Raw genomic sequence first — 17,957 nt, 5'->3', positions numbered from 1 at the left:
ATTTGGTTTATGCAGAAAATGATCAAGCTAACAGTAATCTCAAGCTACTCCTCTGAAAGCATGCTAATGTAATTTAATCTCACTATTTGGAGAAAAAGTGATAAGTTAACTTACAGTTTGTGAAAAGAAAAAGTAGAATTGCTTATCAAACTGTTAACTCTTGGTCATTCATATTGTTTAATAATTTTGTTTCATTTTCAGTCATTGTTATGAAGGCTAAAATCTAAGGAATGCTCCACTAAAGAACTACTTCCCTAGCACTAGATTATCCCATTTTTAAGTATTAAATTCTTAACAGACAATCAATCCATTGGCACGTCTCATTGGTATTGGGCATTCAAGTCATGTGTGTGGGTGGGTGTATGTGTGAGAGTGTGAGTTTGTGTGTGGTGTGTGTTTGTGTGTGTGTGTGTGTGTGTGTGATATCTGTATTACTTAAAATACAGAAGGCTATTTTGTTTACACACACATATTTGTTCCCTACTACTGATATTTTCCAAACATGTCTAATTTCCCATTGCATTCCTTATACTCACAGATAAGTGGAGCTTTCTCTCCTAATCAAAGAAACTTTTTTATAACAGCCAATAGAGACCTTAGCAGCAATGCATAGCTGGTGAATGAATATAAATGCGTAGAAGAACTGATGATGGTGTCTTTAACACCAATTGATACATCTACAATGAAATTGCTACAGACACAAGAAGTCTGGCAGAAGAATGGGCAGGATGATTGTAAGAGCCAGAGGACCAGGACATCTGCTGTGAGATAGTGTCACTCTTTGTGCCAGGAAGTGGCAACATGAATTCAGAACAATATGTCTGCCTAAATGTGAGCTGTCCAATGACAATGCCAGTTGATGGTTCAGTATGGAGGAAGAAATCTCACAAAGTCCCAGTTCTAGAAGCACTTTCCTGGTAATGAATGGCTGTTATGAGAGGGAAAGTCAGTTTACTCCAGGGTCATGTCCTGGAATAGGTTACTTAATCTTAAATAGTAAGCCCTAAACAAGTACAGGCAGCATCAAATATGCCAGGCAAGAAGTATGTACATACATATAAATATGTGTATTAATAGTAATTAAATAAGTGTTAACACAGAAGTTGGGGTACTGAGAGGGAGAGTGTAAATTATTAAACATAGCACTCATGTGTGAATTCTCAAACTTTAAAAGGAAATATAATAGTAACAAAGCATTTGTATTAATACAACTTCTGATAAGTTCTTCAAAAGAACATTTTCGACCACTTAACAAAAATAGAAGTCATCAATTTATTGCAAAAAATAAAAAAGGAATATGAGGGGCTGGAGGATGGAAAAGAAAGCTGAAAGTGATATAAATACAGTCTCTAAAAACAAAAATAACACGAACTTCACCAAGTCACAGATATGGACACAGACTAAATTTACATACTAAATATGTATCCATGTTCCAACTACAGATCTAACATGCTTTATGTATCCACGCATTCTGAATTGAGTCATTTACTAAGACGTGACCATGTTTGTCCTATGAGCCCCCAGTCCCTCGCGCCCTTCCGTCTCCTTACATATGGGATGCCAGCTTCCCTGTTTCTTCTTACTACTTCTTTCACTTTATCTAAAGACCCGTAATTCCAGCGACTCAGTTGAAAGCCAAGGCTCCAATATGCTGGCATTGCTGGTCTTCCAATGAGCTGGGGGTGAATGGACAGTGAGTTAGTTTCAACAAAGAGAAATGTGTTTATAATAATGAATATTGATGTACTTTTTATTCTACTATGCCTCTCTCACTCATTTAACTATATACTGCAAGAACAGAATCATATCTAAATTCTGTTTATTTCTATCAAATCTTTCAGAATTTTCCAATAAATACTTACCAAAACATTTGGTAAGCTTATATTCTGTATCACATATTTGTGTGTTTTGTAATAAAGAAACACTTTGGAAAATAACATTTTCAAAAATATATTTGTGTATCATGAAAAATTAAAGAGAAGAATCAAAGTATAGTGACAGAAATAATAATATAAGAGAAATACTATTTTTCATAGCCCATTTTGATTAAATTCATAAATGATCCAGATTTTCATTGGCTATTTATATTTTCCCATATTACATACTTACTTTTGTTTTATTCTATCAAAAACAATCATAACTAAAGGCTTAGTACGTAACAGCACAAATGAGTGAATTCTGTGCTCAGTGGTCTAGTCATAAAATTAATCTAAATAAAAAAGGCATTTACATGCATGTAAATTTCTTTAAGTAGAGGAATAATAAAAATATCAACTTGTTAAATTTTGATAAGTAAAATACATGTAGATAGGAAGTCCCATATGTGTAACAAACTATTTAACAACTTCTTAAAAAAAATTATTGTGAGAAATAATTTACAAATTAATCCTGGAACAAACCTCTTGGTATTGCTGAACAACTTGTTCTGGTGTGTCTCCAAGTAATACATAAAAGTCTAGTATGCCACCAATAACTCTGTAAGTAATTATTGGAGTTGGCTGGATGAAAATCTCTACAAAATAAAAATAGGAAACAAATATACACATTTTGTAAAATGTTCTCAATGAAAAAAGGTTTTAACACATGTTTATCAAACATCTTTTTAGCCATATCAATGAATATAATATTCAGTTATTGAGGAGAAGTAAGCTATTGACAATAGGAATAACTGGGTAGAAATACAGAAGGCTGCTGCTTGTAAGATATATATGAAGGAATGTCAAGAGGTCCTTTTCCAAAATTGGCATGACTCCTCTGAAAATCTTATAGCAAAGAATAGGGTTCAGACTCTGAATAAGAACAAATATCTTTCGAAAACTGTATCTCAGTTAGTTATTGCAGCATAAGATTGTTTCACTACACTATGTATACATTCTCAAATAAAAAAGCCCAAAACTAAAATACAATTTTTAAATCTTCCAATAAAAACTTCACACTCTGCCATTGTTTGCAAAACAGTGGCACGCACGCGCACGTGTGTGTGTGTGTGTGTGTGTGTGTGTGTGTGTGTGTGTGTGTAGCAAAGCATCTATGCCTGGAATAGGAAGAGTACTTATAAGCCAGTTTTATACAACCTATAAAACTTCACACAATCATAATATCAAATAAATTGTACTTGCCCATTGCATTGCTGTTCATAAGGAAAACACCATATGACTTCCCTGAGTTATCTTCAATGCCCATGAAGAATGTCTGATGCCCATAGAGATTATGATTATTCTGGAAGGTGAAGTTTCAAATTTTAAATATTTAACTGAATATAAAGTAAAGATATTTTAAATCAAAATGAAGATATTTGCCAAAATGGATTTTATAAACTCATTTGCTTTTGTAATTTACACTCTGTAGCTCTATATTATTTCCCCTCATTGTATCCCACATAAAAGATACAAAAATAATATACTATACTTTAGTTAATAACTTTATAGTAGCAAAAGAGACATTGACATGTGTTAATTTGTTACTTGCTTCTCTTTGTTTTATTAGAATTAAATATATTTGAATAAGCTATGTTGATTTTAACAGACAGACACATAGATTTCTTTTCCCCATAGGGCCCAGACCTATGTCTATCCTAGATTCTACAGTAAGTTTTCTAAGAACAGATAACATGAGATAATCTATACAAATCCTAAACAACTCAGACAAGTGGAAATGTAAGAATTTCTAATTGGTTTTAGACAGAAACTTAAACATGAAGATAGAAAGAAAGAATGAAGAAGCTTTCAGCCTGATGTTTGTTTCAAATGGCAATACTGTAAACACTGAAAACAAGGAGTGATAGAATTTATCAGTTGTTTTATACCAAGTTTCTTCAAAATGACTCTCCATTTACTCATTTGGTGAAATAATAGTTATTAGCATTAATATTCAAAAATAATAAAGATAGCAAAGTAATAAATTAAGGTAACTTTGGTGGTTTATCTTTTAATCTTATGAATTTCATATTAATAGAAGGAACAAATCTACAAAAAAGTAAAGCACTGTGACTATGATCCTTCTATGGAGTATTTGTAACACGTAACATATAATTTTATTTAACTTATTATGTGAAGTTATAGCATTTACAAAAACAAAACAACAAAAAAACAAAAACATAACAAACTTCCCTTTCAAAAACTGAATGTCTTAGGTGATTGCATGCTGTGGATGATCCAAAAATCAGCAAAACTGCAAGAGGTTGTGACTAAAAGAAGATAGATGCCCTGACCTGTGCACAGCATCTTATTTGGAATTATTCGCCCAAGCTTTAACCACATGAGAGCAAAAAATAGAATAATAAAGTGCAAAAATAACAAAGCAAACAGTCACTACCTTCAGATACATATTCAAGTACTAAGAAAAAACAGTCAGAGAAGTTAACATTTTTCCTATCAGTTCTCATTAAGATGAATTAGATCTATGTTTTCTTTTCTGAATAAAATTTACATAAATTGAGTCAAACAGGTTAAAGAGTTTAATTTTAAAATTTTGAAATGCTAAAATTAGTAGAGAAAAATATTAGAAAAAGTATTTCAAGAGTTAGCCACAAAGAATAACATTATGAACCATGTCTTAATAGCCCAGAGGTGACATATTAAAGTGAAATTAATATCTTCATTTCAAAAAAACTTCAAAAAATAAAGCAATAGTCTTAAGGGCTGCAGAAAATACGTTCCAGCTATATTTCAGACATGGTAGTTGATAGTTAGAATAAATAATTGAAAGAAAATCAGAGAATTAATTTGATAGTAACTGAAATCATGAATTGAATAGGTGGCTTTCACAAGAGGAAAAACAAAAGATCGATAAATATCTTAAAATTTATTAAAAATCCTTATTAATCTGGAAAATACAAATTAAATTAAATGTTAGATTCCATTTCTTTCAAATTAGATTGGTTATCACCCACAAAACAAACATGAGCTGGAGAGTTGGCTCGGTGGTTAGAGCACTTAGGTCTCTAGCAGAGGACCTGAACTCTATCTGCCACATAAAAGCTCAGAAATAGTATTAACTCCAGTTCTGGGGGGAGGCAGGGAAATTAACTCTGCAACTACCATGCATGCACATGGTACACATCCATAGGTACATGCAAAAATCATACACATAAAAATAAAATAAGTACTTTTTTAAAAAAAATTAAATAAGGAGAAAAGTTGCCTAAACCTCAGATGAGGATGTGTAAAAATACGAACCCTTACTCATTGATCTTAGCAGTGTAAACTGATACACCCATCATGGAAGTCAGTGTGGGACTTTCTCAAAAAAGATGAAAAAGAAGTTAGCATATTCATGATATATACCACCTCTGGGCATATAACCAAAGGGCTCCATATCCTACCAAAGGATGTTTGTTTGTTTGATGTTGAATAGAGTAACAGTAAGCCTGGATATCTTCATATCTTCATATCCAGGCTTACTGTTACTCTATTCAACATCAAACAAAAGAATCCGATTTGATGCTCAACAACTAATGAATGAATGAATGATCAAAATGTAATAAATATGCAAAACACCATTTTATTCAGTTTTAAAGAAAAGTGATTTTTTTTCAGGACTGTAAGTGGGGCTGGAGATTACTATAGTAAATTAGATAATCTAGACTCAGAAAGACAAATGTCACATGTCCTTATGTTCTCTCTCAGATCTGAGTCCTGGCTTTAAACCTATACCCTCTTTTTTTTTTCCTTTCCTTCTCTCATGTTACAGGTCATGTAACCAGAAAAAGAACATAATAGAAAGAGAATTAATGTTGAAAAAGGAAAGCAGTAACAGAACATATAAAACAGAAAAAGCAGAGATGCTGCAGGGCATCAGAAGGTACAAACTGTGGTGAAGGAAAATAAGAGGGTTCTCAGAAGGTAGAGGAGGATCAACCCAAACAAATTATATTTGAAAAGCTGTGATAAACTTGAGACTTTTTAAGACAATTTATCTATAAAACAAATTAGAAACAACTCTAGGGTAGGTATTTTTGTTGTGTAGATAATTTAAGCAACATTGTCATAATGTCAAATAGAACTGATTGTATCAACTTCAATGTGATCATTTACTCTATAAAGCCAAAATAATATCGTACATCACCAGGAGCTTCATCTCGAGTAAAAATTGGCCATGTTTTCCAGTATAAGTCATGACGAAATCTCTTATGAATATGTTCTCCAAAGCCATAAATATAATCACTTGGAAGTCTTGTTGAAATCTGCAAATATTGGTTTGAGTATACAAGTGGACCAACACTGGTATCAAACCTGAGGGAAAATAAAAGAAAAGAGAAAGGTATGCGTATAAATGAAACACTCCCTTATTTTAGTTTAATGTTGACATTATCCAGAATATTTGTCTCCTTAGGTGCTGCAGTCATAACTGGGAGAAGTACAAATTGTCACAGAGACAGAACGTGTTTATGCTATCAATAGATCTCTGTTTTCATCAATAAAAGTTTTCATAGGCATCTTACCTTCTAGTCCTTTTCAGGATAGAATATAACTACCAATATCGTTCGTGTTACACAGTTGCAACATAATAAATAAATAGATAAATAAATATAGATGTGATTAAAAGATTATAAATCATATTCTGTGAACACAGGTTTAAACTATACTCATTATGCTGGGTAGTATGCTTATATAATGCATCACTAAACTGGTTTCCATTAATACTAAAATTAGTTTCAAAAATTAATATTTCCAAAACCAATAAATTATTATACAAAACTCTTGAAAACAATATTTTTCATGTGTAAATCATTAGCAAAAGTCTCTTGTCCTCCACTGCCCAGAGCCATGACAAACATCCTGTTTTACTAATTCTGTGGCTAGACTCGTCGAGATTTTTACATGTAAATAATTCAGTGAAGTATTTCTTTTACTATACTGGACTATTCTGCTTAGATGTAAGCACATTTTATGACATAGCACAAAGCAAATTAGAAAAATGTCCAAATATATTCTATGAAAGTAAATTTATGAGATTTGAGTTTCAACATCGTTTAATTAATGTTACCTGCTAACAAACCTATATCTTGACATTTTAAAAATTATTTGTTTTATTTTGAAAACATTTTTCTTTTATTTTTGAGATTATATTACATAATTTCCTTCCCATTTCTTCCCTCAATATTCCCATATATCCCTGCTCACCCTGTTTAAAATTCATAGCTTTATTAATTATAATTATACACATACCTATGTATATATGTTTGTATTTCTGTATATCTGTATGAATGCGGGCTTTTAAAGGTTATTACTAAATTTTACTAAATTCTTTGAGACAATTACTCCTTGCCCCAGATAATATGTTCTAAATGAAAAATGTTTACCTGGTATTTAAATTTTTATGTGTAAAAAAATGATTTTGACAGTGTCAGGGAAATTCATACCTCACTAAACAGAAATCATCTACTTCTGGAAATTGCATCAGAGGAGGTAAAGTAGCTAGATACATAGCAACCATTTCCAGTGAATATCGGCAATGGAAACATATCAATTGTTCCTGCCATGCATTTGGTTGGCATCAGCTGATGTTTTCAAATTTGTATTTTAGTCTCTTTCTTCTATGGGAAGCAAAATAATTATTCTATCATGATAATATTAATAGATCTACACTTTCACTTTTTGGGGAGAAAGTTGTATATTCTTTATGAACTGGCACTGTTATTAACATGTCCTTACCCTCCATCTGGACTGATTTGAAAGCTAGATACAAGCATCACTTACAAGACTTTGCCGTTGCTTCTCCTCATCACTTTGATGCTGAATGGGTTTTGTGAGACCTGGACTTCATACAGTGCGTCAGCCGCTTGAATTCCAGTTTCATCTTTTACAAACTGATGTGGCACTTCATATCTATTGTTATTTGGATCTGTGATCTGCCCGAATTTTAATACATGAAAACAGTAAGCAATTACAATATGCTCGCCTATGAATTGCTGCATACAAGCTGTGATGTTATCTGTATCTATAACGTTATATGATATTACATGTACAACATAGATAAGCCATACAAATTATTAAGACATAATTGTGTTTAATTGGTTGAGAGTTTTCTATATAATTGAGCAAATATATTTATTGACAGAAGAGATAGTGTTAATAAATATCCTTGAAAACTGAGCTTTTACATACAATATTTTAAGGGCTTTAGTATCTATGTCCTTAGTTATTCCCAAGAGGAAAGTGATCATTTAATTTTAATTTTTAAAAAGACTTTATTAAAAAGAACTCACAGATAAAATATATCAAACTGAAATTAACCAGACTCCAAATCTATACATCTCAATGAAACTTTAAACTATAAATAACCACTAGAAAGGAAGCTCTAGAGTTTCACACTGGATTTTAAGCTTGCAGTATAGAATATTTCCTAAGTATCCACCTTGATAGAAATATAACTGGAAAATGATTAGCTATATACCCTCTCTCCTAATTGCTGTTTATATCCTCCATTCAGTCCTTCCTTAACCTGTTATTCCTTTAAATTTTGTGATCTAAATAGCAAATATTTATATATAAATATATATGACTTAATACACATATCATTTATTTTTTATTCGATATATATTTTATTTACATTTCAAATGATTTTCCCTTTTCTGGCCCCCCACTCCCCGAAAGTCCCATAAGCCCCCTCCCTTCCCCTGTTCTCCTACCCACCCCTTCCCACTTCCCTTTCTGGTTTTGTCTTATACTGTTACACTGAGTCTTTCCAGAACAAGGGGCTACTCCTCCGTTCTTCTTGTACCTCATTTGATGTGTGGATTATGTTTTGGGTATTCCAGTTTTCCAGGCTAATATCCACTTATCAGTGAGTGCATACCATGATTGATCTTTTGAGACCGGTTTACCTCACTTAGTATGATGTTCTCCAGCTCCATCCATTAATATCAAATTTTAATTATCAGTTATCCTGCTGTTGGACATTGGCTTTTACTCCAATTATCACAATAATGAATAAACAGTTTGGAAATGCATTTTTTACATACATTCTGGTAATACAGTACTTTTTCAGTATATTTATTCCTGTGGGTTCTATTCCTACCAGTGCAAAATTCAATACATGAATAGTTTAAGTCATTTAATATTTTGAATGTGTTCCTAAAAAGTTGCAAAGTTATATTCTTCTCCTAATTATAGGTGTGTGTATGTGTACCTGTGTGGGTGATCACATGTATGTATGTGACTAACTCCTTACTTTAAACCAGTACTCTCTTGCTTTAACCTGAAGTATGAAGTTTTACACTGCATTTGTACAGCACTATTAAATTATCTCAAAACAAATTTTAAATGAACATCCTGGAAAGAATTTTTGGTGGTTAGTAACAATTATTACCCTTTTAGAGAGAAGACTGAGGTTCAATTCCTAGTATGCACAAGGTAGTTAACAAACATTTATAACACCATTTCCAAGCCTCTGATAATCTCTTTGGCTTCAGTGGTCAACAGACATACACAAAACATAACAATGTTCACACTGCCAATAAATACATACACACACATAGAAAACTGTTAAAAATGTTTTAAATATTAATCCAATGTAGTCTACATTTAATAGAAATACACTATTGAGCCCCAATCATTCTCAAGACAATAGTGTAAGTATTTTAAATAAAATATGTCTTTTGAATTCTTGAAAAATGGTTGGAGAAGAAACTATTATTTATATTGTCTTCAAGGAGAGGACACATAAGAGGGTAATTAGTGTTTTAGTTGTCTTTTTGGGATAAATATTTCTCAGGGTGGACAATATAGAGGAAAGAGAAAGAATATTTTCTTCAACTACACTTAAGACAAAAGCTTTCTTAGTATCACAGGACAAGATTTGGAAAGATGGCTTGTAATAATTTAATATCTCTTTCTGCTCCTGCAGAAGACCTGGGCTCAGTTCTCCCCATACTCATAGTTCCTCAGAACCATCTGTAATTCCAGCTCCAGAATCTCTGTCACCCTCTTCCGGACTTCACAGCTACTGCTTTCCCCATCCCTCCCTGAGACACACAGACAAAATTTACATTTAAAAAATAAATACAAGTAAATTTATAGAAATCATAAAAGTCAAACCTTGAACCGGAAGCGATTAGGGGTCTGATGCTGAGCTGTGAGGAGGACACTATTAATGTCTTCTCCAAATAGAGTGGGAGAAGAGATTCTGTTCAGAGTAGCTTTAAGTCCTTAGACAAAGGAAAAGGAAAGCACAGACACTTAGAAAAGTTTGTATATTCACAATTATCAATAATTTATTTCATATTTATAATTTCATTATAGTGTTACAAATGACTTTTTCTTTTTGTTTTACATGAGGCAATGATGGAAAAATCCTCAATACATTGTTTAGAAGTTTTGATATGAGTACTTATTAGATTCTATTGAAGATAATGTTTTCAAAAAACATAAAATAGACTTAAAATACACTCTTTCAACTTAGAACATGTATTGAGCTGTCATGGTGGGTTCATTCTTTACCAGTGTTCTCATTAGCGACTGACTCAGCAGTATAGCCATGGTTATCTGCAAAGAAGCACCAGGGAATGACAGTGTTGTTCCATGGACGCCAGCAACAGCCACGCTCTTCACATATTGCCTGGAAAAATATTTTTAATTAAAAAAAACATAATTGGCAATACAATAAGATGTACTAGGTCTGTTTTTTACTGTTCATGCTCTAAACACACAGATTTTAAGACCCTTTGCCCTCTTGATAATTATATTTTTTTTCATCATGATAACAACAAAGAAGATTTTGAACACTTATGCTATGTTATTTATCAAATTCAGGTGAGGTTACATAACTCAAAAATCTAGATTTAATTCAATCACATATAACTCTTACATCAACGAATATGCCTTATTAAAAGTAAGAGCTTGTCAATGCTAGATAACTACTTGACCACTTAACCAGTATCAGCCCAGAGTTTTATAACAGGTTTTCAAAAAAATAGCTAAACATTTAGTAATTGAGTTATTTTAAATAGTCAAAACAAATTACCATACTTCAATAAGTATTACAAAATGTTGACTACACAGTAATTTTACTAAGTAAATGAAAAATTGCATAAATTAGAAGTCATAAGTCATACTTAACATGTTGAATAGCATGGTGATCTGCATTATCAACTATGTAACAAAAGTTTTAATTATGACACATATTTATAATTTGATTATGGTCCAATATTTTCATAACTATTTTTGTGAAAACAATGTTTAACTTGCACAAGTTAATCAATCAAAATTATACATTAAGTATAATCTTCATTTCACATTAAAATGAATTTATGTACAGAAGCCTACAAATACATACATGACAAACATGAGTGCTAAAGGATCAGTTGACATCTTTCCTAGTATCAGGTATGGGGAGACTTTATGTGGTCAGTTATCCTATAAATTAATGAGCGTTATAGCAGTCTTTCTAAGCTGTTTTAACTTAGTTCAAACACAAAAGTAGAACCAGATGTAGGTGTACTAATACAAACAGGTGTATGGGTTTGTGTAAAAGCAAAAATAAAATACAATGTAAGCATATTTTTGACAAACTGAAAAGATTTCTCAAAATATACTCTATTAGTACTTTCCGGAGTTCCATAAAAAAAACACAAAATAAAAGATGGCTTAAAGCAACAGAAATGAATTCTCTCAGAGACGCCCTAACTCAAGCTGTTCAGAGAGCAATACTGCTTCTGTGGGTCTATGGAAGAATCCTCACTAGTTTCCAGAACTTCGAGTGATCCTCGGCAGATTTGGCATTCCTTGATAATAATAGTCATTCCATTTATTCCGTCTGTCATTCTACATAGTGTCCATATAAAGACACTCATTGAAACAGATCTGCCAAAGCCCTTTTCCCAAATAAGATCCTGTTTCAAGACTCCAAGTTAACATAAATACTTGGCACGCATACTATTACTCCCTACACACATACATTATAGGATTAGTCTAAAAATATCACCTTTAAAGGTAATCAGATTAATTTTCGTTTATTTTTTAGAATTTAATGTTTCTTTTGTTTGTTTAGCCACTCTTCCTATTATTTATAATTTTAAGAGTTTTTCGATAATTTTATTTATTTAATTAATTTCATATTTCATTCTCTTTTGCTTAAATGACAGAACATTAAGTCATACTTGATCTATTAATGGACATAATTTCAGTAAACTCCCATGAATAAAATTGGAAAAAAGTCCTCAATACTTATTATGTGGCATGAGTGTATGTGTGTGTGTGTGTGTGTGTGTGTATAATTATAATATATACTTATAAACATATTAAGTTGAATCAGCAATGTAACATTTTCTTTTCAAACTCAAATAATGAAGGAAGGTCTTCCTCTTCCCATATTACTTTATTTGGTAGTAGGAACCTTACGAAAGAATAGGAACTATTTGCATAAAGTCATAGCATAGATCCTCATTCAACTCACTCAAGACTACTGAAGTCATTACAAAAACAACTTCTTCCTTCTGGTGTACATATTACAGAACTTTCTCTGAGTGTAGCAAGAAATGCTATCTAAAATAACAGTAGAAAAAAATTCTCCCTAGATAAACCAATGAAAAAGCAGAGCTCTCACTCATGATCAATGAAGTGTCTTTTTGCTTCACACAAAGAAAGTTACAACATGTCATGTGGAGAGCAAGTAATGGTATAGTGCCTAGCTCCATTTGATACATCTACATCCCAGGCCCACATCTAAGTCTCATGATGAAAAAGATCTCTCTATTGTGGCACAGTGACTTCTAAATATGACAGGGAACACACCCATGAACTCTAAACAGTATGGTTGCCCACACAAAAGCTGAAAAATAATTCCAGCTCTGGATAGACCAATGCGAATGGAGAAATCGCACAAGATCTCACTTCATGATGAAGAGTGACAGCTAAGCAATTACTGAGAGACAGACAATGAGTCTTCTTCAAAAATAAGCCATCTAGATGGTTATCCAATACCAAGTGTTCAGCTCTGAAAAGATACACAGACAAGCAACAACGAATGGACTTAGGAAGCTGTATTTATTCATTTATATATGTATATGTAACAATAATAATTAAAGAAAAAGGGGCCATCATTGTGAATAACGTGGGGGAATGGGAGTTGGTGGAAAAAACAAAGAGAAGGGTGGGAACGATGTAAATTAGAATATACAATTAAAAACAAATTCAAAGTCCTCACCAAAAATTGGTGAAAAAAATGTTTTTTACCTCAGACAGCTAGCCTCCAGAGAGCTATGGGAAATAAGTACAGAAGCTACTAAATCTAAGATATTTGTAATGACAGCATATGCGGATTAAAACATTGCGTGGTAACATAACTGTTTATTACATTATCATTTTTATTCTTCCATAACTAGTTATTATTGAACTTTTACGTATGAATGCCTTCTATATACAATATGTATTATATTTCAAATTTAAATATTTTGTCAATCAGGATGAGTCTGACAAATATATGAAGTACAAGAGAACTTTTATGATTGAGAAATGTGAAAATTAACAGAAAATAATTATTTTTGACTAATTTAATATTAAATGTCTTATTTGGGAGAAATAATATTTATTCAAAATCTATTTTCATATTTAGAGGGGAAATAATATTTATTCAAAATCTAAATTCATATTTAGAGTTGTATATACATTGTTAATAAGTTGTTGCTTTAGGTTATGACTAACAATAATAGAAAGTTAATGATTTAAGTATCTTAAAGATTGTATAAGTTATTACTGAGAAAATATTATGAGAAATACATATAATAACATAATTTGAATAAGCATTCCTTTTAAATTACATATTTAGGCCATTTTTTATTTCTGTGACTTGTTAGTTTTCATTTACTCAGCATTCATCAGTTTTCTGTAATAAAAATTACCTTTGAATATTATCTAATTAAAAAACATTTTAACATACTGGCTAATGACTAGAACCTATTGATTTTATGGAACATGAGCTAATATTGAACTTTGTACTCACTTGCAGAAATTCTCTGCCCTATAATTCATTCTGCCTTGATAAACCCTTTGAATTTCCAGTTAAGTCTAAAGTTCAATGAGTGAGAGTTCATTTAATAACAGAATCACTTTTAAACCATTTTGACATTTATTTTCACAAAGTTTATGAATTAAAGAGTCTGAGTCAATGTATGGTTACACGAATCAAACAAGTTTCTCCAGTAATTTTTATATAATAAAATATAAATATGTTTACAAAGTGAGTCATGTATACTTTTCTAAAATATTCTTCTTACAACTCCCCACTTTAAATAGTATAATTTAAACTATGCTAGTGCTACTCAAGGCTCTGAACCTTAAGGAGTAATGAAGGACAATAACATTTTTGGGAAAACATTGTAAGCTTGTTATGTAGCTGGCAGAGTATAGATGGATAGTAACCTCTTAATTTGAAATAACCAAACAAATTGAAAAGAGGCTCATTAGACATCAATTCTGACATAAATTTATATGGAAAAGTAAGTGAAGATTATGTTCAGATCTTTAATAACACACAACCACTATACACTGAGTAGATATCTTCATATAATGATGTTAATATTTCTAAAATCATCCAGAGCATTTTTGGCAGACCTTTGTTGGATGTTGTTCTGGAATGCAGTTAATTCTTTCATTGATAGCTTCACCTTGTTCAGGCGGACACCTCCCAGGATTAGGGGTGGAAGTTGAACTTCCTACTTCTGAAAGAAGGAAATATCAAAACCATTTTCATTAAGTAATGAATACTTGTTTAACAAATGGATTCACTTCTTTGATAATTAAAGCAATATCAATTTGTGATTCTAGAAGACTCCCCAATGTTCAAGCCTTGGTCAGTATAATAATAAGGTTAAATAACATTTTAAAATACTATGTAAAGTCTGACTTTTAGAAAAGAGGAAAGTTGACTTTAGAGCTGATAACAACTCAGAGAAAGTATAATAACACTGATAGGATCTCCACTGATGCTTGACACAAGTGTAACATGTAACATTCTTTTCAGTCCTTGTTTGGTCAAGAGAGAATGATAAAGAAACAGACAGTTTGGAGGTCCACAGTAATGTGCAGAGACTGATCAAAATAGAGAAAGATCACTGGGAACCTGAACCCTTAACTTGCAGTTCTTGTACTTTTTCATGTACTCTCTATTTCATAAGTTATAACAAGGACAAAAAGAATATTGTCTACACCATCCATGGACTGTTCATATTTCCAAAAACCAAATCAAAACCTTGGCATCTTAAAGGGTATCAGAGAGAGGGGAGAGAGCAGAGGGGAGAGAGAGAGACAGAGACTGAAAGACAGAGACAGAGACACAGAGACTGAGACAGAGAAAGAGACAGACAGAGAGGCAGAGAGAGAGAGACAGAGAGAGACAGAGACAGAAAGAGTGAGACAGAAACAGAGACAGACACAGACACAGAGAGTGCACTGGCAATTTCTTTCAAGTATTTTAACACTTCACCTTTTTTCCTCATATTCCTTTATTTAAAATAATAGATAGTGGGAAGTCCACCAATGTCAAAGTGGACAAAATCTTTAAGGCAGTGACTGTCTATTTAAAACATGAGACTTCAGTGGACAGAGAAATGTAGTTTTGGAATTTAACACCAAGTTTTCACATTGTTTTAAGTCATTTCACAGACTTTAACAAATATTTTTAATCTCATTTATTTATTATTAGTCAATCTGGGGAAGGGTTTGCTTTGGTGCTGCAGCACAGTTATGGAAACAAGAGAACAACTTACAACTTGTGGGACTTAGTTCATTACTTCCCCCTACAGAAGCCAATACAGTTTTAAACCCACAGCGACTGTGGACTGACATCCCCCCCCCACCCAGGTCACTCCACTGCTTAAAACAGACAGTGAGACTTACCTTCCACAGCAGGGGTCTTTGTTGCCAAAACAACAACGAGAGCAATAGCTATTATTGTTACTATGATGAAGAGGACAATCAGAGAGATTTCTAATCCACTGAATTTCTTCTTTGCCATCTGAGGAAAGAAAGGAAACTGTATTGAGATGGACTTTTTTTTTTTTGTAAGTTAGCCACAATTAACTATGAATCTCTATGTATTAATTTCTAAGCTAACAAAGCTGTGGGCATTTATATATACAACAGTAATTAAAGATGAAATCAAGAATTGGAGAGAAAACAGGGAGAGTGTGAGATGGAGGGAAGGGGAAGAATGTAATATTGTAATCTCAAAAATGTAATATTGTAATACTGTAAGAATTGTAATTGTAATATTTTAAGAATGTAATATTGTAATCTCAAAAAATTAAAAAATTCATTTTTAAAAATCAAGAATATATAATGAAAGACTTGAAAATACATACTATATGATATCAACCCTCCTTTAAGAAAGCAAGGATAAAAGATATGTACAAAACGAGGACAAAAGTTATATACAAATATCAAATTAGATAATCATACTCATGACAATAAGGGCTAAAATTATCCATTTTCACTGGTTGAAAAATACAGCAATTATTTTGCAGATCATACTAATTTTAAGCAAAGCTTTAAGGAAAATTACAATTAATAACAATTAATTTATTAGATAGCATGTTTGGTGTTATTTTAATGTTCTACTAGCAACAATTAAATATTAATAAATCTAGAATATATGTTCTTAAATAAATACTTTCACAATACCTGGAATATCCCAGACTTTTTTCAACAAAATTTCAATTATATTCTCTACTATTAAAAATATTTAAACAAAACCAGGATTAGACTTCTATTTGGACAAAAAATGTTAGAGTAAGCTAGAAAAAATTCTTACATTTTATAAAACTTGGGCTTGTTCCTCTGCTGTTAGAAGAAGTAGCATACTTAAAATGAGAAATTTATTATTTTACTATTTTTATAATATGCAGATATAGCTAACATAATTAACATAAAACATATTTTGCTTAGAAACATGACCATAATTTTCCTGGGACCTGTAGACTTACCTTAGCTCATAGCCTGTAGTATTTGCTGTGCTGTGCTGAGGTTGGGCAAGGCTGTTACAGTAATGATCAGAGAAAATTGCTCAGGTATATATTGACTACTCATAAAGTTTTATTGCACTTTCACAAGCCTATCAATGTTTAATATTCTTCTGTTCAACATTCATTCGCTGAAGCCTGAGTCCTGAAAATAGTTTATATAAATATACTTGTCTGACATGCCAAGTTAATTAATAACTGTGTTTTTTGATAGCCTTTCACTTCTAGATGGCAGGAAATATTGAAACAAGACATAATCCATTTCTGATATTGGGTTTCTTATTTGAAAAATTCTGCAATAATTTTTAAAGTTATCTCATTTCATGGCATTTGAGTTTATTTGGGAAAGTAGAAATATTTGAACAATATAAACTATAAAATATATGCAAGAACAAATAATTAACTGGAAATTTTTTAGAGGCTGGATTTTGTATCTATTTTTTTCTATATTCTTTGTTTACATTCCAAATGCTTTCCACTTTCCTCGTTCCCCCTCCTCATAAGTCCCATAAGCCTTCTTCCCTCTACCCATTCCCCAATCACACCTCTCCCATTTCTCTGTCCTGGGACCATTTCTCCCCTACAGTGCTGGATCAATTCTTTCCAGGACCTCTCCTTCCTTCTTCTTGAGTATCATTTGTTATGTTAATTGTGTTTTGAGTATTCAGAGCTTCTGGGCTAATTGATATTCACTTATCAGTGACTGCATTCCATGTGTATTCTTTTGTGATTGGGTTACCTCACTTAGGATGATATTTTCCAGTTCCAAACATTTGCCTAAAAATTTCAGGAATTCATTGTTTTTAATTGCTGAGTAGTATTCCATTGTGTGAATATACCATGTTTTCTGTATCCATTCCTCCATTGAGGGACATCTGGGTTCTTTCCAGCTTCTGGCTATTATAAATAAGGCTATGAACATAATGGAGCATGTGTCCTTATTGCATGTTGGGGAATCCTCTGGGTATATGCCCAAGACAGGGTCCTCTGGAAGTGTCAT

General features: G+C 32.1%; 1 protein-coding gene across 1 annotated transcript in view; it reads right to left on the bottom strand.

Annotated features, from left to right (window-relative positions):
• The window catches only part of Si (sucrase-isomaltase), a 69,752-nt gene extending 53,798 nt beyond the window's left edge, over nt 1-15,954 (bottom strand). The window contains exons 1-9 of the mRNA XM_052178690.1: nt 15,837-15,954; nt 14,553-14,659; nt 10,443-10,560; nt 10,041-10,150; nt 7,701-7,852; nt 6,062-6,233; nt 3,120-3,219; nt 2,400-2,512; nt 1,551-1,676 (exon numbers count right to left, since the gene is read on the bottom strand). Of these exons, the coding sequence (XP_052034650.1) occupies nt 1,551-1,676; nt 2,400-2,512; nt 3,120-3,219; nt 6,062-6,233; nt 7,701-7,852; nt 10,041-10,150; nt 10,443-10,560; nt 14,553-14,659; nt 15,837-15,954 (1,116 nt within the window). The remainder of the gene's footprint in view (nt 1-1,550; nt 1,677-2,399; nt 2,513-3,119; nt 3,220-6,061; nt 6,234-7,700; nt 7,853-10,040; nt 10,151-10,442; nt 10,561-14,552; nt 14,660-15,836) is intronic.
• Nucleotides 15,955-17,957: the final 2,003 nt, after the last annotated feature.

This window comes from Apodemus sylvaticus, chromosome 4, assembly GCF_947179515.1.
Source record: "Apodemus sylvaticus chromosome 4, mApoSyl1.1, whole genome shotgun sequence".
Classification (NCBI taxonomy): Eukaryota; Metazoa; Chordata; class Mammalia; order Rodentia; family Muridae; genus Apodemus; species Apodemus sylvaticus.
Note: the sequence above shows the minus strand (reverse complement) of the source record. Positions and strands in the feature narration are given on the sequence as shown.